At 62.6% G+C, this 20,668-nt stretch overlaps 2 protein-coding genes across 6 annotated transcripts in view; one reads left to right on the forward strand and one right to left on the reverse strand.

Annotated features, from left to right (window-relative positions):
* NUP98 (nucleoporin 98 and 96 precursor) overlaps nucleotides 1-572 on the reverse strand; it is a 35,640-nt gene extending 35,068 nt beyond the window's left edge. For 2 of the 4 annotated variants that reach the window (XM_084201134.1, XM_084201137.1), the window contains exon 1: nucleotides 440-572. The gene's annotated coding sequence lies outside the window, so the exon portion shown is untranslated. The remainder of the gene's footprint in view (nucleotides 1-439) is intronic. The other 2 variants (XM_084201136.1, XM_084201135.1) reach the window with 1 other exon arrangement.
* Nucleotides 573-912: 340 nt separating this feature from the next.
* On the forward strand, nucleotides 913-19,988 carry PGAP2 (post-GPI attachment to proteins 2). Of its 2 annotated transcripts, XR_014617045.1 has the most exons (7): nucleotides 913-990; nucleotides 4,320-4,493; nucleotides 5,588-5,840; nucleotides 8,860-8,966; nucleotides 18,104-18,212; nucleotides 18,701-19,463; nucleotides 19,644-19,988. XR_014617045.1 is itself a non-coding variant. In XM_084227097.1 (6 exons), exons 2-6 carry the CDS (start codon nucleotides 4,329-4,331, stop codon nucleotides 18,829-18,831), a joined length of 765 nt encoding a protein of 254 aa, XP_084083223.1. In that variant the 5' UTR covers nucleotides 913-990; nucleotides 4,320-4,328; the 3' UTR covers nucleotides 18,832-19,988. The 2 variants fall into 2 exon arrangements, 1 of the variants encoding a protein (XP_084083223.1); XM_084227097.1 differs by having other exon boundaries at nucleotides 18,701-19,988.
* The last annotated feature ends 680 nt before the right edge of the window (nucleotides 19,989-20,668 follow it).

The following is a 20,668-nucleotide window of genomic DNA, read 5'->3' on the forward strand; positions in this document are numbered from 1 at the left end:
GAGCCACATGTAACCAACCTAACTTTAAACTACGACTAATTAACACGACAGTAAATAACTCCCGGCCCCGGGGACAGCTGGGCCGTTACCCGCATCCAGAGCCGCGTATCCCCGGTGGAAAACATCCGGAATCTCCGACCGGACCCGCACCGGGACAACTAAAAAGGCCTAAAAATCCCCAAAAGCGGCCAGGTACTGCGGAGATAGCCGGGGCACGGCTGCCGGGAAATCCCCCCCGCTCGCGGCCTCCCCGCCTCCCTCCGACCCTCCCTCCGTCCCGGGGCCTCCCCGCGCCCCCCCCCCACTCCGGGACCGCCCGGTCTCCCGCACAAAAGGCCTGGCGGCGGCGCCACAACCACGCCGGGAGGATAGGGCGGCCAGGCCGCGTCGCTCCCCGCGGGAGGCGGGCAGGGCAGCCCCGGCAGGCCCCGGTGCTCACCGCAGGTGCCGGGAAGCGCCGCTCGGAGCGGCCGGGCCGGGTCGGGCCCGCGGTGCCGCCGCCGCCGCCTCACGGGGCCGCAGCTGCGTCACAGCCCGCGCGCGCACTCCCGGCCTCCCCCGCGCGCCGCCTCGGCCCCGCCCCGCCCTCCGCGCTTCCGCCTCCCATTGGCCGCGCCCCCCCCTGCGCTCGCCCTGGGCTCAACGCTGATTGGGCGAAGCGGCGTCGCGCACTGAGCGCTCATTGGCCGAACGGGCGGGGGAGAGGGCGGGGCTTTACGCCGCGGAAGGGTCCAGAACTGCCCGTGTCGCGGCGCCACCCTGACATCCGGGGCGTTTGAGGGGGCGGGGTTTCTGCCGCGCGGACCAATCGAGTGTCGCGGCGCGCGGGAGCTTGGCCCCGCCTCTTAAAGGGGCCGCAGCGGCGTTGAGGGCGGGGGAAGAAGAGGAAGAGGTGGGAGAAAGGGAGGAAGAGGAGGAGGCGGAAAAGGCGGAGGAGGCGTGGTGGGGCTGCCGGGCCGGGCCATGGGGCAGCGCCGCGGGGGCTGAGCGGTGAGCGGGGGCACGCGGGTTGTGGGGAAGGGTCCCAGGCAGGGTCTCTGGGGGATGTGGGCTGCCCCGAGGGGTCACTCACTGCGGGAGCCTGGGGGTCCTGGGGCGGGGGGCGCCTGCGGGGGGCCCGGGGAGGGCTCTCAGGGGGTCTCCAAGGGGTTGTGCGGTCTCCGGGGCAGCTCTCGGGGTCCTGCAGCCCCTGTCCTGCAGGACAGGTCGCGGCCATTCAACACGTGATACAAAAGATTTAGCTTTTATTTGCCCTCTTTGGGTGAGACCCCCGGGGGGAGGGAGGGCAGGGGCTGCGGAGCTCCTGCCGTGGGGTCCCCGGGGTGTCCCACGGCACAGGGAGCTGTGGCCGAGCCCCCCGAGGGAGGAGCAGGGTTTGGGGGGCTCCATCCCCCGCTCCGGGCTGTGGGGAGCCCTCGGGGGGTCCCGGGGAGGGGAGCCTGGGCCGGCCGGGGACCACCCTCCACACCCAGTCCCGGCCCTTTGGAGCTTCCCTTTCTCTTTGCTTTAATCCTCAGATAATTCCCTCTCTCCGTGCCCAGCAGCGCGGGTGGGGCAGAGCTCTGCGTTCCTCCTGTGGCCCCTCGGTGCTTGGGGTCGGTGCCTTCACTGGGGCTCGCTCCCCGTTGTGGGGGCTTTTGGTGCTGGCAGAGTGGCCGTGCTGCCCTGGGGCACTGCCCAGACGGCTCAGGGATTGTCCATAAATCGGATTTGTCCCGCAGCCGGGCGGTGGGGAGGTGGGATCCATCCCAGCCTGACCCCTCGGGGCTGGGGGACCCACAGGGCTCATTGATGAGACCCCCACCGAGCCCAGCCTGGGCAGCGCTGGCCAAAGGCTCCTGGAGCTCTGGCAGCCTCGGGGCTGTCGTGCCCACTGCCTGGGCAGTGCCAGCACCCTCTGGGGAAGAGCCTTTCACAATATCCAACCTAACCCTGCCCTGGCCCAGCTCCAGGCAGCGCTGCCCGTGCAGGGCCGGGTGCGGCGGGGCGAGCACGGGCTGCTGCCGGGACGGGGGAGCCGGGACGGGAGAGCCAGGCTGTGGAGCCGGGGCCGGGGCAGCCGGGACGGCAGAGCCAGGCTGTGGAGCCGGGACGGGAGAGCCAGGCTGTGGAGCCGGGGCCGGGGCAGCCGGGACGGCAGAGCCAGGCTGTGGAGCCGGGGCCGGGGCTGTGCCGGAGGAGCTGCGGCTCCCGGCGGGACTGACAGCGGTGGCCCGGCTGTGTCAGCGCTGCCCCGAGCACAGGGAATGGTCTGGATGGATGCCACGGGACAGGGTTCACGTGCCCTTCCTGCCAGATCCCTCTGGAGGGCTGAGGGAACGGCCCTGCCCCGCTCTGCTCTGCTCTGCTGTACCCTGCTCCCTGTTCTCCGTGAGTCTCAGTGCCATCCGCACAATGGGATTTTCTTTGGCTGCCCATCCTGCAGCTGTGTGCACACTCAGGGTGTGCACACTCAGGGTGTGAGGGGCTGAGCCGTGTGTCTGTGGGGTCACAGGGGGTGTGAGGGGCTGAGCCGTGTGTCTGTGGGGTCACAGGGGGTGTGAGGGGCTGAGCCGTGTGTCTGTGGGGTCACAGGGGGTGTGAGGGGCTGAGCCGTGTGTGTGTGGGGTCACAGGGGGTGTGAGGGGCTGAGCGGTGTGTCTGTGGGGTCACTCAGGGTGTGAGGGGCTGAGCTGTGTGTGTGTGGGGTCACAGCGGGTGTGAGGGGCTGAGCAGTGTGTCTGTGGGGTCACAGGGGGTGTGAGGGGCTGAGCGGTGTGTCTGTGGGGTCACAGGGGGTGTGAGGGGCTGAGCGGTGTGTCTGTGGGGTCACAGGGGGTGTGAGGGGCTGAGCTGTGTGTCTGTGGGGTCACTCAGGGTGTGAGGGGCTGAGCTGTGTATCTGTGGGGTCACTCAGGGTGTGAGGGGCCGAGCCATGTGTCTGTGGGGTCACTCAGGGTGTGAAGGGCTGAGCAGTGTGTCTGTGGGTCACAGGGGGTGTGAGGGGCTGAGCCGTGTGTCTGTGGGGTCACTCAGGGTGTGAGGGGCTGAGCTGTGTATCTGTGGGGTCACTCAGGGTGTGAGGGGCCGAGCCGTGTGTCTGTGGGGTCACTCAGGGTGTGTGAGGGGCCGAGCCGTGTGTCTGTGGGGTCACTCAGGGTGTGAGGGGCCGAGCCGTGTGTCTGTGGGGTCACAGGGGGTGTGAGGGGCTGAGCTGTGTGTCTGTGGGGTCACTCAGGGTGTGAGGGGCTGAGCTGTGTGTCTGTGGGGTCACTCAGGGTGTGAGGGGCTGAGCTGTGTATCTGTGGGGTCACAGGGGGTGTGAGGGGCTGAGCAGTGTGTCTGTGGGGTCACAGGGGGTGTGAGGGGCTGAGCAGTGTGTCTGTGGGGTCACTCAGGGTGTGAGGGGCTGAGCCGTGTGTCTGTGGGGTCACTCAGGGTGTGAGGGGCTGAGCCGTGTGTCTGTGGGGTCACTCAGGGTGTGAGGGGCTGAGCCGTGTGTCTGTGGGGTCACTCAGGGTGTGAAGGGCTGAGCTGTGTGTCTGTGGGGTCACTCAGGGGGTGTGAGGGGCTGAGCCGTGTGTCTGTGGGGTCACAGGGGGTGTGAGGGGCTGAGCAGTGTGTCTGTGGGGTCACAGGGGGTGTGAGGGGCTGAGCAGTGTGTCTGTGGGGTCACTCAGGGTGTGAGGGGCTGAGCCGTGTGTCTGTGGGGTCACTCAGGGTGTGAGGGGCTGAGCTGTATGTCTGTGGGGTTACAGGGGGTGTGAGGGGCTGAGCTGTGTATCTGTGGGGTCACTCAGGGTGTGAGGGGCTGAGCGGTGTGTCTGTGGGGTCACTCAGGGTGTGAGGGGCTGAGCTGTGTATCTGTGGGGTCACAGGGGGTGTGAGGGGCTGAGCCATGTGTCTGTGGGTCACAGGGGGTGTGAGGGGCTGAGCCGTGTGTCTGTGGGGTCACAGGGGGTGTGAGGGGCTGAGCCGTGTGTCTGTGGGGTCACAGGGGGTGTGAGGGGCTGAGCGGTGTGTCTGTGGGGTCACAGGGGGTGTGAGGGGCTGAGCCGTGTGTCTGTGGGGTCACAGGGGGTGTGAGGGGCTGAGCTGTGTGTCTGTGGGGTCACTCAGGGTGTGAGGGGCTGAGCCGTGTGTCTGTGGGGTCCCTCAGGGTGTGAGGGGCCGTGTGTGGGGTCCCTGCCCAGGGCTGTGTGGGGTGCACAGAATCCCCCAATCCCAGTTTCAGAAAGCCCCCCAGGGTGATCGAGCCCAGCCTGTGACTGATCCCACCTTGTTACCCTGCCCAGGGCAGGACGGAGCGCCCCAGTCAGACATTGTTTGTTCATTTCCAGGTTTCCACGATGCTGCAGGTCCCGCTGCCGCTGGATCGGGACGGGATCCTGTTCCGGCTGCGTTTCACCACGCTGGCCCTCGGGACTGTGTTCTGCCCCCTCTTTGGGTTCCTCTTCTGTGTCATCTGGTCTCTGCTCTTCAACTTCCGTGAGACGACTGCGACCCACTGTGGGGTGAGAGACTCCCTGCGAGAAGGCCATGTTCCTGGGGGTGGCCTAGCTCCTCTGTCCTCCTGGGCTCCTCTCCCTCCTTCTGGGCTCTTCTGTCTCCTCTCCGGGCCTCCTCTCCCTCCTTCTGGGCTCCCTTCTCCTCTTGGGCTCCTATCCACCTTCTGGATTCCTCTCTTCTCTGGGCTCCTCTCTTGGGCTTTCCTGCCAAAGTGTTCCAGAATCCAGAACAAGCTGCATTGTTTCATTGTCCTCAGGACCGGCAGCAGCAGGTTTGGCCTTGTGCTGGGACTGAAGGTAGTACAGACTGGTCAGGCTGGTGTCTGGACTGGGCACGCTGGAGGTATTGCAGTGAGGAATAAAGTGGGGAAGCTGAAGGGAAGTGCATTGTCCTGGGGAGGGGTTGGTCCAGAGCTGCTGCCCCCAGGTCTGCTGGAGTTCAGAGGAGCCACAGGTGTCTGGGGAAGGAGGGCCTGGAGCTCCATGTGGGATAGGGTTGGGCTCAGGGCTTTCAGGCTGCTGGATGAGCAGCTGAACACGAGCTGGGAATGGAGGGCAGGAGACATCTCACTCCAGCAGAAGAACTTTAGCAGGGTCTGGAGTGCCAGGAAAGGGGGAATGGCTTCCCACTGCCGGAGGGCAGGGCTGGATGGGATATTGGGAATTGTTCCCTGGCAGGGTGGGCAGGCCCTGGCACAGGGTGCCCAGAGCAGCTGGGGCTGCCCCTGGATCCCTGGCAGTGCCCCAGGCCAGGCTGGACACTGGGGCTGGAGCTGCCTGGGGCAGTGGGAGGTGTCCTTGGGCCTTAAGGTCCTTCCAACTGAAACCATTCTGGGATTCTCTGGACAGTCAGGAGTGTAAAAGCAAGAAACCTGAGCAGGTACCTGGGCAGCGCCCCCCAACACCCCAGGGCTGCCCCAGCAGGGCTGTGGGATCCACGACCCCGTGGGATGAACCGGGGTGCTGCCGCGATACATTCCCTGGCTTTGGGGCTAGGAATTAACTCATTCAGAATTACAAGAAGCACAGTTTCAGGGTCTGGAAGAGCTGACTGCGCGGCCGTGCCGTGAGCCTGTCCCCACGAGCCCGTGTCCCCGCAGGTGCCCAACTACCTGCCGTCCATCAGCGCGGCCATCGGGGGCGAGACCCCGCAGCGCTACGTGTGGCGCCTGTGCATCGGCCTGCACTCGGCCCCGCGCGTCCTCGTGGCCGTGGCCTACTGGAACCACTACCAGAGCTGCCACTGCCCCCACCCCCGCTACCTGCGCCTGTGCCACGTCACCTTGCTGCTCAACCTGCTCGAGAACTTCGCCCTCCTCATCCTCACCTACGTGTCCTCCACCGAAAACTATGGTAGGTGTCACCCCCCACCCCGCCCGGGCCCTGCCCTGCTGCACCCTGCCTTGGGCTGCTGCTTTGCAATGGGGCAGCTGGGAGAGAAAAAACAGTTAAAAGCCCCCAGAGATTCCATTGAAGTTAGTAATTATAGAGGAATGAAGTGTGCATAGCGTGCAAATAGCCCTGCTCTTCCCACAGTTCTTGGTTGCTGATGCTTGGTTGAAGCTGTGGGTTCAGGTTGGGAATGAAGCCTGGACCAGGCCTTGGCATCTGGTTCCACCTGTGTGCCCCAGCCTGATCCAGGGCAGGTGGGCAAGGTGGGTCAGATGCCCCATCCCCACAGCTGGGCTGGGCTCTGCTCCAGCTGCCTTCACATACTCTCCCCAGGAATTTCTGGGCAAAATTTCATAGAATCACAGAATGCCAGACTGGTTTGCATTGGGAAGGGACCTCAGAGCCCACCCAGTGCCAGCCCTGCCATGGCAGGGACACCTCCCACTGTGCCAGGCTGCTCCAGCCCCAGTGTCCAGCCTGGCCTTGGGCACTGCCAGGGATCCAGGGGCAGCCCCAGCTGCTCTGGGCACCCTGTGCCAGGGCCTGCCCACCCTGCCAGGGAACAATTCCTCATTGCCAAGATCCCACCCAGCCCTGCCCTCTGGCACTGGCAGCCATTCCCTGGCTCCTGTCCCTCCATCCTTGTCCCCAGTCCCTCTGCAGCTCTCCTGGAGCCCCTCCAGGCCCTGGCAGGGGCTCTGAGCTCTCCCTGGAGCCTTCTCCTCTGCAGGTGAGCACCCCCAGCTCTCCCAGCCTGGCTCCAGAGTGGAGGGGCTCCAGCCCTCTAATAGCTGCTGGAAACAGAATCAGAGTTGTTCAGGTTAAATCCATGTGTCCAGAACCTGGCCACGACAGGCTGGGAAATTCTCTTCCCCCACATGGTCTCATCTGATAGGAACATAAGTGCCAATGTTGGTCTGCAGCTGCTGTTTCATTCTAGAATCTGGAGGAGGCACCAGGGGTTAACTGGAGAGCACTGAAATGCAGGAGCCAGCAAGGTGGTGCTGTTGCAGTGGGAGCAAACCCCATGCTGGGCTGTATCAGCAGGACAATAATGTGTTGGCTTTCCCTGCACAGCAGGATGGTGATGATGGGTATTGTGTCCAGCTGTGGGCTGGAGAGGGACTTTGAACAAATAATGGAGTGCCAGGACAAGGGGAATGCCTTCCCAGTGCCAGAGGGCAGGGCTGGGTGGGACCTTGGGAATGAAGAATTGTTCCCTGGCAGGGTGGGCAGGCCCTGGCACAGGATGCCCAGAGCAGCTGGGGCTGCCCCTGGATCCCTGGCAGTGCCCAAGGCCAGGCTGGACACTGGGGCTGGAGCAGCCTGGCACAGTGGGAGGTGTCCCTGCCATGGCAGGTGTTGGGATGAAAAGGTTTTTAAGGTCCTTCCCAACCCAAACTGTTCTGGGATTCAGGGCTGTGAGCAGAGTCCCAGGATCTCCCCCAGCCTTTGAGGGTGAGGATGGTCTGTGGCGGAGCCCAGTGACTGGGATGGCAGGGCAGGAACCTCCTGCTGAGGGAGGTCCTTCAGCGATGGAGAGAGATGGGGAGACTGACTCGGTGATCAGAATCCAATTTTACTGTGGGATACAAACACTCCTATACTATTTCAGGGAGATTAGTAATGTGTACTACAATGATTAGGTTAAAATCACATACACAGACTTGTGCATATAGCAACATCTCTTGCTTGCAGAGTTTAATGGGATTTTCTTTTTCTGGTAAACCTGTCTGATTTAATCTTCTTACAATCTAGGTCTAATTTTCAAAGTTCCGTTTGCTTTTGCCAAGGCATCCTGTTATCAAATGTCTTATGTTAACCAGGCCCAAAGTCCATCATCTGTCTTGTGTCCCCCCACATTCCAACAGAGGTCTGTGGTCTGGGACCTGTTCCTGTCCAGCTCACCTTGTGTCCTGCCAGCATTCCCTGTCCCCATGGCAAGGTGTCCCAGTGCTCTCCTCATGGCAGGGTCTGCAGCCATGACCTGCCCCCGGGGCTTCTCCCCCTGGTCCGAGCCAGGGCCCTGCCCTTGGAAATCCAGGTGCTGCTTTGAGGTTTGGCCAGCTGGGCCAGCCTGGCCCGGCCCGGTGCAGAGTCCTGGCTGACCCACTTCCTGGGATCCTCACCCCAGACTAATCCCTGGCTCTGGGGAAAGTTTCAGCCCTGAGCTGCCGTGCTCAGGTTAATCATCCCTGCAGAACACCCCGGTCTGACCTCTCCCACCTGCTGGCACCTCACCCCTCGCGTGCTTCCCTTCCCCTGGCATGGAGAGGGCAGACAGGGATGGTCATTCCTGGTGTTCGGGTGGTTGGGAATTCAGCCCGAGGTTCAGCTTCTGGAGAAGGGACTGGGAAGTTCATTTCAGAGTAGCACTTATCAAAATGTCTCACCTGAAGGTGCAGGGGTTGTGTGGGGTTGGGGCCTTAGGAGCAGCTCTGTCTCAGCCTTGCTCCAGCTGCTTTCCCAGCCCCATCCTGTACCTGGGCTAGTCCAGGTATGCACAAGGCAACCTCAGTGCTGCAGATGAGGCTGCTGATGCTGCAAATGCTCAGGTAGGTAATACAGGGGGCCAGAAAATGAACTTTTCTGGATTTTGGATTGGCTCGCTCTGCACCCCCCTCCCCGTGCCTCAGTTTCCCCATCCCTAGAAAAACAGCAGCAATGCTGAGCTACTCCCAAGGGTCCCTGAGTTTACAGCTGTGTGAAGCCATGGTCCCAGAGCACAGAAGCACCCTCCTGGCACTTTGGGATAAGTCTTCCAGGCACTTTTATCCCCTTCCAGGGGCCCCCTGAGGCAGCATGAGCAGGTTATGGAACTGTGCCGTACCTGTCTCCTGCCAAGATCCCACCAGAGTACCAGCATCACCGGGGGTGCTGGGGCTCCCAGCAGAGCGCAAAGTCCTCCCAAATCCTGCCCCACATTCCCGGTGTGCTCCTGGCTTGGATTGAACAGGAAACCTGTTGTTTGTCAATCCAGCAATCCACGAAAATGCCTTCATCGTGTTCATCACGTCGGCCCTGGGCCACATGCTGCTCACCTGCATCCTCTGGAGAATGACTAAGAAACACACAGTAAGTCCCGAGGTACAGACACTTTTCTTTCTTCTCTCTCTGCTGGGAGCTGGGAGGGGGCTCTGGGGCTATGCTGGGAGTTGGCAGGGGGTTCTGTGCTGGCACTGAAGGGCTTTGGCTGTCCTTGCTTGTGAAATAGCCCTGAGCAGGTGCTAGAGGAGCCAATTGCAGCAGGTAAAATGGGAGAACTCACCTAAATCCATTATTTACCACAGCAAAATGGGAAGGAAGCTTTTCTTTTCCTATTTTCTGGTTTTATCATAGAACCACAGAATGGTTTGAGTGGGAAGGGACCTTAAAGCCCACCCAGTGCCACCCCTGCCATGGCAGGGACACCTCCCACTGTCCCAGGCTGCTCCAGCCCCAGTGTCCAGCCTGGCCTTGGGCACTGCCAGGGATCCAGGGGCAGCCCCAGCTGCTCTGGGCACCCTGTGCCAGGGCCTGCCCACCCTCCTAGGGAAGCATTTCCTCCCAGTATCTCATTAAGTTTTCATTGAGAAATCATATTGGAAACCACTTAGCATCCCTGTGGATTTGGATTGTTCATCCCTTCTCCATGCCTGTTTCTAAGCTGAAGTTGGCTTCCCTGTGCTGGGAATTGCTGGTCCTGCAAACTGGGAGCAGTGGGCAGCAGTGTTCTCCCTTTGCTCCAGAATGACGGTGAGCAGGCTGGCTCTGGCTCCTTTTCTGGGGAAGGGTCAGGGGGTGCAGGGGCTGATTGTGGGGGCAGCAGGTCTGGTGGAGGATCCAGCCAGGGGCTCCTGGCCCCATTGCCTGGATGCAGCTTCTGTGGTGTGCTGGTTTGTGGTGTGAGTTCTGGGCCTCGGGCAGGACATCCAGCTTTGTCCTGGACTGTAGGCACTGGCAGCACGGGCAGGGCAGGACATCCAGGTTTCAGGCTGTGGGGTCCTGTTTCTGTGCCCACGTGGCTCCTGCACACTTGCCTTCACCTGTGGATTTGGACTGCCTGGATCTCTCTGTCCTTTCCCCTCGGGATGCTTCTCCCCATCTGATCTGAGTCCAGCCCTCATGGTCCCAGTGTTAAATGGGGAGGGGTCCTGAGACTGTGTTGCCCCAGGAAGGTGACAGTTTGCAGAGCAGAGCCCTTGGGAGGCGTGTGCCTGTGGCCCAGGCTGGGAGGCTGCCAAGGGCCAGACAAGCCTCTCTCAAGGGACTGTGAGCAGGGCTGCAGGGCGGGTGCTGTGCCTGGGGTGCGTGTCCCAGCAGGATGAGTGCTGGGAGGATCTGATCTCTGCAGCCCTGTCAGGATGAGTGCTGGGGGGATCTGATCTCTGCAGCCCTGTCAGGATGAGTGCTGGGGGGCCCAGCCCTGCAGTCCTGTCAGGATGAGTGCTGGGGGGCTGAGCCCTGCAGTCCTGTCAGGATGAATGCTGGGGGGATCTGATCTCTGCAGCCCTGTCAGGATGAGTGCTGGGGGGATCTGATCTCTGCAGCCCTGTCAGGATGAGTGCTGGGGGGGCTGAGCTCTGCAGTCCTGTCAGGATGAGTGCTGGGGGGGCTGAGCCCTGCATTCCTGTCAGGATGAGTGCTGGGGGGCTGAGCCCTGCAGCCCTGTCAGGATGAATGCTGGGGGGATCTGATCTCTGCAGCCCTGTCAGGATGAGTGCTGGGGGGATCTGATCTCTGCAGCCCTGTCAGGATGAGTGCTGGGGGGATCTGATCTCTGCAGCCCTGTCAGGATGAGTGCTGGGGGGCTGATCTCTGCAGTCCTGTCAGGATGAGTACTGGGGGGGCTGAGCTCTGCAGTCCTGTCAGGATGAGTGCTGGGGGGGCTGAGCCCTGCATTCCTGTCAGGATGAGTGCTGGGGGGCTGAGCCCTGCAGCCCTGTCAGGATGAGTGCTGGGGGGATCTGATCTCTGCAGCCCTGTCAGGATGAGTGCTGGGGGGGCTGAGCTCTGCAGTCCTGTCAGGATGAGTGCTGGAGGGGCTGAGCCCTGCATTCCTGTCAGGATGAGTGCTGGGGGCCTGAGCCCTGCAGCCCTATCAGGATGAGTGCTGGGGGGGCTGAGCTCTGCAGTCCTGTCAGGATGAGTGCTGGGGGGCCCAGCCCTGCAGTCCTGTCAGGATGAATGCTGGGGGGATCTGATCTCTGCAGCCCTGTCAGGATGAGTGCTGGGGGGATCTGATCTCTGCAGCCCTGTCAGGATGAGTACTGGGGCGGCTGAGCTCTGCAGTCCTGTCAGGATGAGTGCTGGGGGCCTGAGCCCTGCAGCCCTATCAGGATGAGTGCTGGGGGGCTGAGCTCTGTAGTCCTGTCAGGATGAGTGCTGGGGGGCTGAGCTGTGCAGTCCTGTCAGGATGAGTGCTGGGGGGCTGAGCTGTGCAGTCCCAGCAGGATGAGTGCTGGGGGGCTGAGCTGTGCAGTCCTGTCAGGATGAGTGCTGGAGGGGCTGAGCCCTGCAGTCCTGTCAGGATGAGTGCTGGGGGCCCCAGCCCTGCAGTCCCAGCAGGATGAGTGCTGGAGGGCTGAGCTCTGCAGTCCTGTCAGGATGAGTGCTGGGGGCCCCAGCCCTGCAGTCCTGTCAGGATGAGTGCTGGGGGGCTGAGCTGTGCAGTCCTGTCAGGATGAGTGCTGGGGGGATCTGATCTCTGCAGTCCTGTCAGGATGAGTGCTGGAGGGGCTGAGCCCTGCAGTCCCAGCAGGATGAGTGCTGGGGGGCTGAGCTGTGCAGTCCCAGCAGGATGAGTGCTGGGGGGCTGAGCTGTGCAGTCCCAGCAGGATGAGTGCTGGAGGGCTGAGCTGTGCAGTCCCAGAGCAGCTCCTGCTCTGTCACCACTGCTTATCCTCCCCTTCCGCCAATTCACCGAGCCTGTCCCTGCTGCCTGACTCCAGAGACCTGGAAAAGAAGCTTCCAGCAGCTGTTTGGCTGTAAGGCTCCTTAGGAAGGGGACTTGTGGAGATGCTGAGAGTCTCCTTGCTCACTGGGAAGTGATCTGTTCTCTCTGCTGATATGGGAATAGCGGGAGCTTGCAGTCATTCTCTGGCAGCCTTCCCACGGCTTCCTTTATTTCTGTCATATTGTTTTGGCTTGTCTTTTTTCTGGGTGAGACCTCCAAGGCCCTGGATCTCCTCCCCTGCCACGTCACCCACTGGAGCTGGTTTATCTCTCCTGCAACAGGCAGGGGTAAGACATCCCAGATCCTCGGCTCAGCCTTAGCCCCTCAAGGCAAGAGGGCTTTGGGGGGCTGGAGCATGTCCAGGGAGGGGAATGGAGCTGGGGAACGGGCTGAAGGAGCTCAGCCTGGAGAAAAGGAGGCTCAGCAGGGACATTCTGGCTCTGCACAACTCCTGACAGGAGGGGGTAGCTGGGGGTTTGGTCTCTGCTCTCAGGGAACAGGGACAGGACAGGAGGAATCGACCTCAAACTGTACCAGGGGAGGTTCACATTGGATATTGGGAAAATCACTTCCTAGACAGGGCTGTCCAGTTTCTGAGGCCAAGGGTGGAGTCCCATCCCTGGAGGTATTTCACAGCTGTGTGGATGTGACACTTGGGGACATGGATTGACGGTGGCCTTGGCAATGCTGGGGTGCAGTTGCACTCAGTGGTGTCAGAGGGATTTTCCAGCCTCCTTGGTTTCTGTGACTCTACACGTGGACTAAAGGAATCTGCACATCCATGGGGGAAGGACAGGGAACTTGGTGACTCCTTGGCTGAGCCTGCCACCACCTGGCACAGTGCCACCACTCACTTCCTCCTCCCATCCTGGAACAACCCTGCTGGTGGAGGGGAGCTGCCCTCGGGGGTGTGTGGTCCCCCCAAAGCTGGGGGTTTCCCCGAGGAGACAGGAGCCCTCCAGGGCCAGCCCTGACCTGAGGCCACCGCGGGTGCGGTATCCCTGTGCCAGCAACAATGTCCCAGTGCCAGCTCTGGTGTCCCCGCCCGCTTCATGCGCGGCCACAGGATGGAGCTGTCGCCCAGGGCACGAGGGTGACGGGTAAGGGAGGAGGAGGAGGAAGGCGCTGCGGGCTGACACAGCTCCCAGACCGGCTGTGCCGGGGGGAAGATGGCACAGTGCTTGTCACACCATCAGGCGTCCCCTTTGGCTAAGGGACTTCTGGTCACTGCGGCTGCCGCGTCCCCGTGGCCGGTGATGCACGTTGGGTTCGTGCCACCAATCCTTCCCACGGGTACTCTGGGCCGAGTGGGGTCTCCTGGGGCTTGTCCCACTCTCTGCCTGGATTCCTCAGGCTCCAAGCCCTCTGCTCACGTCTGGTGGCCCTGGCAGGCTTGGCACAGCTCCTGTGACACCCGTGGTTTGCTTGGCTTGGCAGGGCAGGACACGGGAGGTGCCACTGCCACGTCCTTGCTGCATCCAAGGGCTCGGGCAGTACCCATGAGCTACCCAGCCACACTTGTGGGGCTGTTTTAGGCAAGGGCACAGCTGATCCCTCCGTGTGCATCATGGCACCTTGGGGACAGACTCTGGCTCGGTTGGTGTGCCTTGTGGGGCTTTGTTCACCTTTGCTGCCCCCAGCCCTGGAGCTGGTGACGGCAGGAGGGGACAGGCAAGGGATGGCTCCGGTCCCGCGGTGTTCTGTCCTTCCCTCCTCCCCAGCAGAGGGTCCCAACAGGGTTCAGGTTCTCCAGGGCCAGACCTGGGACCAGGACAAGCTCCGTGTGGGGACCTGGAAGGAGGAAGGAACAGGAGGGGCTGTGCCTTCCCTGCCCCATGGCTGACACTGCTTTTGGTGCTACTGGTGGGGGTTGAGCTCCCCAGGTCTGGCACCGTAGGATGGACAGGAATTGGTCTTGCAAAAGCTTCTCATGTCCGGCTGGGATCCTGTTGCAACTGGTGTCCTGTAAGGGCAGGAAGGTGCAGAGGAACTGGTTTGTAATGAGGAAGTACAGGCGGTTTCCAGTTTCGAGGTGGCAAATGGTGAGAGAAAGGAAAATACAGCTCTGTGGGAGGGGAGAAAAGAGAAAGCAGGAGGGAGAAAAGGAGGGGAGGGGGCAAAGCAGAGGAGAGAGATTCTGTGGAAAAAGGAAATGGAGCCTAGCAGCCTTCAGCTGTGGCTGGTCACTGCACCCTGTGCTTGGTGCTTGGCCATGGTATGGCAGTGCCCACCTGGGCTGGCAGCTCTGGTGTACCTGGCTGGCTGCTCGCCCTTAAAACCCTCCTTCCTCCCAGCCTTGAGTTGCAGAGCTGGGCAGTGGGGCAGAGCAGTTTCACTTCTTGTTTGCAAAAACACTTCCCCCCCCGCCAGCTCAGGGCTGGTGGCCCCAGCAGACAGCAGTGTGTGCATGTGGTGGGCACAGGGCTGGCTGGCTCAGGCCCATCAGAGGAGGCCACGGTTATGCTTGGAGGGCTGGAGCTCTGGAGCCAGGCTGGGAGAGCTGGGGGTGCTCACCTGCAGAGGAGAAGGCTCCAGGGAGAGCTCAGAGCCCCTGGCAGGGCCTGAAGGGGCTCCAGGAGAGCTGCAGAGGGACTGGGGACAAGGATGGAGGGACAGGAGCCAGGGAATGGCTGCCAGGGCCAGAGGGCAGGGCTGGGTGGGATCTTGGCAATGAGGAATTGTTCCCTGGCAGGGTGGGCAGCCCTGGCACAGGGTGCCCAGAGCAGCTGTGGCTGCCCCTGGATCCCTGGCAGTGCCCAAGGCCAGGCTGGACCCTGGGGCTGGAGCAGCCTGGGGCAGTGGGAGGTGTCCCTGCCATGGCAGGGGTGGCACTGGGTGGGCTTTAAGGTCACCTGTAGTCCGTGTTGTGGGTTAGTAGAGATGGGTCCTGCTGTGCCCTCGGCGCCTGGGCTGTATCCCACAATGTCCCACTCACCTGGCATCTGCAGGGCACAAGGGCTGAGCCCAGCCCAGGCTGCAGCCAGCGCCAAGGCACAGGAGCCTGCGAGGCACAGTCCCTTGTGTCCCCTGGGCCCAGCTGAGCCCCCGGAGCTGGAGCAGGGTGGCTGAGCTGTGTCCCTGCCCAGCAGGGCTGTGTGAGCAGCGGGGACCACAAGCACCTTGGTGACCACGCGTGGTTTCACCCCGGCGCCCCTGGGAGCGCTGCCGGTGGCTCAGACAAGCCCTCTGTAAATAGCTGAGCTCCGTGTGGCGCCCTTTGGCTCTGGGCTCTCTGCACACACCCGGAAACCCTCCGGGGGAGCTGGGACTGGTGCGTGACACACAGCCCTGCAGGTGCCACTTGTCCCCCAGAAAGGGATGGTGGCTCCCGGGCAGAACCAGTGCCTGGGAGGTCCCTGCAGAGTGAGCTGCTGCTGTTGGAGTTAAGATCACTGTCATCCCTGTCCCCATCAGGGACTGGGGACTAGGCACAGTCCTTCTTCTCTCTGGAGGCAGTGGAAGAAGCAGGAGGTTCCTGTGCCTCCTTGCTGGTAGCTCACAGCAGCCACCTCAGCCCTCAGAGTTGCATTTACAGGGCTCGGGGCTCCCCCAGCGTGGGGGAATGAGACCCCCAGTGCCTTCTGTGGGCTGGGAGCAGCATCCCAGAGTGTGCCCCCAGAGCTGGCTGGGCTGGGAGCAGCATCCCAGAGTGTGCCCCGGGCTGGCTGGGCTGGGAGCAGCATCCCAGAGTGTGCCCCGGGCTGGCTGGGCTGGGAGCAGCATCCCAGAGTGTGCCCCCAGAGCTGGCTGCAGCAGCCACTCTCTCCTCCCCGAATTGTCCAGCCTCCTGCTCCTGACTCACCTTCCCCTGCTGGGGAATGTGCCTCAGCTCCGGCCCGCCAGCTGGGCACTAAATATAATTCCCCTGTGCTTTTCTGAGCCAGACACACATGCAGCCACGGAGGGCTGGGGTGGCTGTGTGACGCTGCTTGCAGGGGCCACGGGTGCCCCGGTCTGACTTGCCAGGAGGAAGTTGGCAGCCCCAGCTGTGCCAGCCTGGCAGCCACAGCCAAGCCACAGGGGAGCCTGGCACCAGCTCAGATGGGAGCACCCCGTCCTTGGGATTTTCTTATCCCCCTTTTTCCTCACAGGCAGCCAGAGTTTGGTGGCTTCTTGCCAGGGTGCTTGGAGCTGCCAGCTCCTCTCCAGGGCTCTAACCTGGGGGTTCCTGGTCCTGTCCAGGCTAAGCAATCCCAATTCTCCCAATCTTTACTCACAGCAGAGGTGCTCCATCCCTCTAATCTTGGTGCCCTCCTCTGGCCGCCATCTGGGTTGTCCCCAGGTGGGGAATCACAGCAAAGCTGGGGCCATGGGAAGCAGGGACAGTGCCTGGCACTGCCTGAGCCCTGGGCAGTGCAGTGGGTCCAGCCCACACCAGCGAGGGGATGGGCAGCTCCTCCATCCAGCAGCTCCTGGAGCTCCCACCGTGGTGCCTGAGGTGTGGGCTGGCCCTTTCCCTTCCTGCTGCAGCAGGGCAGGGTGGCACTCCAGCTCCCACGTGCCCCGGGGGTCCCCATGCACCCCAGTCCCCCTGCTGTGCCTGGGCATCCTGCCCGTGCTCCTGCAGGGACCTTTCCCGAGGTGCCACCTTCCAAGCCAGGTCTGCTCAGCATCGTGGCATGTCACCAGGTGCTGCCCTGTGATCCCCTGGCACCGGGCTGAGCCAGCTGTGCCCTGGAATTAGGGATTAACACCTAATTATCCGTGTGATAATCCCCGGCCCAGACCGGGAGAGGGGGAGCTCAGAGGGCACGCAGAGGTGCAAGGTCACGGTGGTGACCCGGGGTGGCTCCCACGGGGCCAGGACCGGAGCTGGACGGCCCGAGCTGTTCGCTGCCTCGGTGCTCCCGGGAGGAGCGGGTCCCGGGAGGCCCCGGCGGGGCTGTGTGGGTGCGGCGGGGCTCAGCGCAGCCGTTTGCCGTGGGAGCGCGGTGGCAGCGCGGTGACAGCGGCTGTTCCGAGCCGCTTTTCCGGTGTGAAACTCGGCACCGCGCCCCGGCCCCGGCTCGGCGCTCTCTGCCGCTCCCGGTGCCGCCGCTGCTCCTCACACCCCGCGCTCGGCTGAGCTGCTGCTGGCCTCAGGGACCGTCAGTCCCGGCAGGAAGGACCAGCCCAGCCCCCGTGGGCTGGAGGTGGCGTCACCCGCGTGTCCCCACACGGTGAAGTGCCCGTGAATCCGTCCTTCCTCTCTGGGTTTTCCTCCCTGGCCGAGCCCCTGGCACACATTACGGGGGTAATGGAAAGTGTGATGGGGCAATTTAAATTTTCCTTATTATCAGCACTCCCTCAGAATGGAATCTTTGTCTCACGTGAAGTGTCAGGCGAGGGGGAAATTCCCCTCCCACCTGTAACAGCCAGGGCTCTCTGTGGTATCTCTAGCCCCTTCTGTGGGGCTGTCCCCCCTTGCAGCCCCCCTGCTCCAGGGCTCCCCTGCACCCTCCTTGGGCTCCAGACATGGCATGGGGTTCCTCTGCCCCCCAGGCTGTAGGATCCTTATCCATGACCCTCAGGGTGATGGGAGAAATAGTGGAAGGGAATTGGAGTCAGTACCTGCTGTGGCTGCCGGGGTCACTGCACCCACTGCCCCCAGCTTTGGGGTGCTGGGCAGTGGGTTGGGAGCCTATCACTGGCCCTTGGGTTGCCACAAAGGCCGAGCTCTGGGGGACAGAAGCAGTGAGCTGGGAGTTTGGGGCCACTGGCAGCATCCCCATGCTCTGTTCCTGCCCCATCAGAGGAGGTGCTGGGGGGCAGGATGGGGCCCCTCCAGTGCCAGGGCATGCTGGGCGAGCTCTCCAGCACAGCACCTGCCCCAGCTGCCACCCTTCATGTGGTTTCCTCCTCCCTGCTGCTGTTGTGGGTGAGGGGGTGCAGCACCCAGTGAATTCCCTGTGTCCTGGGGCCACCTGCAGCCACCTGGCGTGGGGATCTGGCTCTGGTAGAGCCTTGGCCTATCCTTGAGGGGTCCCCTGAGCACCCCAGCACTGGGGGCCCCATATTTTTTGGGAGCCTGTGGCTCCCTCAGACCCTGTATCTCCATGTAGGTGTGAGCCCCACGCGCCCCTGGCATCACCCAGCACTGCCCAAGCCACCCCTGGGGCTGGCCTGGGGGGCTCTGTACAAGGAGCCAGGGTGCAGAGACCCCTGGGGCAGTGCGGGGCCACGGCATGGCATGGCATGGCATGGCATGGCATGGCATGGCATGGCATGGCATGGCATGGCATGGCATGGCATGGCATGGCATGGCATGGCATGGCAGCTCTATCATCAGCCAGCCCTTGGCCTCTTCCAGGAGCGCAAGTCGTACAAGTGGAAGCAGCTGCTCTTCTTCTTCACCTTCATCACGTTTGCGTTCGCCGTGTGCGTTTACTTCCACCACAACTGGTACTGCGGCCCTGGAGGTGAGGGGGCTGCCAGGGGAGTGTGGGGAGGGGGCTGGGTGGTCCCAGAATCACTGAATCACAGGATCCTTAAGGTTGGAAGAGATCCCTGGGATCAGCAAGTCCCAGCTGTGCCCGATGCCCACCTTGTCCCCAGCCCAGAGCGCTGAGTGCCACCTCCAGGCCTTCCTTGGACACTTCGAGGGATGGGCACTCCAAACCTCCCTAGGCAGCTTCTTCCATGCCTGACCACCCCTTCTATGAAAAAATTCTTCTGATGTCCAAGAATTCTTCCTGTTGTCTGACATCCTCCTAATGTGATACCTTGCCTTCCAAATCCCAGCCTAGGGAAGCTCCGGGTGCCCAGCCACGCTTCTTCCCTGGTGGGGTCCAAGCCTCGAGCCCCTGCTCTGCTGTCCCAAACAGGTGGCCCAGAGACCCCCCCCAGCTCCCGGGGCAGATGCAGCTGTGGGAGCTGTGGGTCCCCCTCACCTGTGTTTCCTCCCCAGTGTACACTGTCTTCGCCTTCCTGGAGTACCTGGTTGTCCTCTCCAACATGGCCTTCCACATGACTGCCTTCTGGGACTTCGGCAACAAGGAGCTGGTGGTGAGCTCACTGCTGGAGGACAAGCACTTCTAGCCAGCCCTGCTGCTGGGGGCTCCTCTTCCCTGTCCTGCCGGGGCCGGGTGTTTGCTGTGGAGCTGCTGCGAGGATCCTGCCAAGATCCCTGAGTGTCTGTCCCTCCTGCACCTGCAGCTCTGCTCCGGGGGAGCTGTGGGCTCTTCCCAGGGACCCCCTGTCCTGGCTCCCTCTAGCTCCAGGAGGGCAGGACAGAGGAGGAACAGGGACCTGCTGCCTGTTGCTTTGGAGAATGCTCCAGGGAGAGCACAATGCTGCTCCCAATATTGGGGCACAGGGATCCAGCCCTGCCCTGTCCTTTCTTGGTCTAAGAGGCCTCACGGTTCCTCCTCCAGGCTGGGGGTCTTGGGGCAAGTCCTCAAAAAGGGCTGGTGGCCTTTTGGGCTGGCTTCAGGCATTGGTCTCCCACTGGACTGGGGCAGGGTCCTGGCCCATCTGTGCCTGAGTGCCCAGGACAGTAGTGGGAAGGTGCTGGGCCGTGCAGGGACTGCCTGGAGCAGGGTGGGAGTGCGCAGGGCAGAGCAGGTGCCAGGAGCATCCACATCTTGCCCCTGCCTTTCCCAGAAGCCCTCCCAGCGGCACAGGCTGTTCCGGGGTGCTGTGCCCATTCCAACCCAGTTTGAGGAGGAAGGGTGAGTGTGCTGGTGCTGGAGGTCTTTGCCCCAGTGTCCCCATGGCTTCCCCTGTGCCGTGGGGCTGGAGCTGGGAACTGCTGGGGTTCAGCAGTGCCCCCAGTGTGCAGCTCTGGCTGCCAGGGCACAGGGGATGGATGGCAGATGGGGGCTGACAGTGTCCCCAAGCTCTTCCTGCAGTGCTGCTGGAAGGGGCACCTGGAGCTGTCTTGATTTTGGGGAGGTCTGCACTTGCCAGGGCTCGGCTTCCTGCCCATGCTTGGCCAGGAAGGACCAGTGTGGGTCCCTCCCTGCCCTTCACCTGAGCGCAGCCACCGCCAAGAGTCCTCTGGGATGTCCCAGTGCTCATCCCAGGGCTGGGCAGAGCCTCCTCCAATGCGAGCTGTGGGGCCCTGGCAGAGCTGGGGCCGAGCTGGCTTCAAGCAGGTCCTGCTGCACGTGTCCATCGTCAGTGTCCCCATCCATGGGCTCCATCTGTGTCCCTGCATGCGTGTGACGCGCTGCCCCTGCAGCGCCTTGGCTTTGAGGTGGAAATAAAGCACTAAGTATTTTTGTGAGCTCTCGGCAGCCTCCATAGCATTTCCACCTGGCCCAGCCTGGCATGGTCCTGGCATGGTCCTGGAACAGCCAGCAGGTCCAGACCAGCACCATGGGCAGGGTGGGGGCTGGAATGGGGTGCAGGACATGGACCCTGGGCACTGGGGCTGGAGTGTGGGATGTGGATCCTGGGTGTTGGAGCTGGGGTGCAAGATGTGACCCCCGTGTTCTGGGGTATGGATCCCTGGAGGTGGGGCTCAGGATGCAGGTCACTGCAGGATGTGGATCGCTGGGGTGTGGAATGTGAATCCTGGGTGCTGGGGTGTGGGGTGTGGATTGCTGGGGTGTGCAATGTGAATCCTGGGTGCTCAGGTGCAGTGTGTGAATGGCTGGAGTGTGGAATGTCAGTCCTGAGTGCTGGGGTGTGGGGTGTGGATGGCTGGGGTGTGGAATGTCAGCCCTGAGTGCTGGGGTGCAGGATGTGGATGGCTGGGGTGTGGAATGTCAGTCCTGAGTGCTGGGGTGTGGGCTCTGGATCCTGGCTCTTGGGGCTGTGGTGTGGGACGTGGCCCTGGGGTGCCGGATGAAGCCTGGGAAGGCTCAGCGAGGCTGGGAGCTAGCCAGGAGCCAGGCTGCAGGCGTGGGACTGAGCCCACCCCGCAGCTGGC

Source organism: Fringilla coelebs, assembly GCF_963513975.1.
Source record: "Fringilla coelebs genome assembly, chromosome: 2".
In the NCBI taxonomy this organism is placed as follows: domain Eukaryota; kingdom Metazoa; phylum Chordata; class Aves; order Passeriformes; family Fringillidae; genus Fringilla; species Fringilla coelebs.

What these genes read in the sequence shown, in the direction of transcription:
- PGAP2 (XM_084227097.1), top strand. Translation starts at nt 4,329, where the DNA reads ATGCTGCAGGTCCCGCTGCCGCTGGATCGGGACGGGATCCTGTTCCGG. An exon ending in CGACTGCGACCCACTGTGGG is followed by an intron (nt 4,494 to 5,587) that starts GTGAGAGACTCC and finishes GTGTCCCCGCAG; the next exon opens with GTGCCCAACTACCTGCCGTC. An exon ending in CTGGTACTGCGGCCCTGGAG is followed by an intron (nt 18,213 to 18,700) that starts GTGAGGGGGCTG and finishes TTTCCTCCCCAG; the next exon opens with TGTACACTGTCTTCGCCTTC.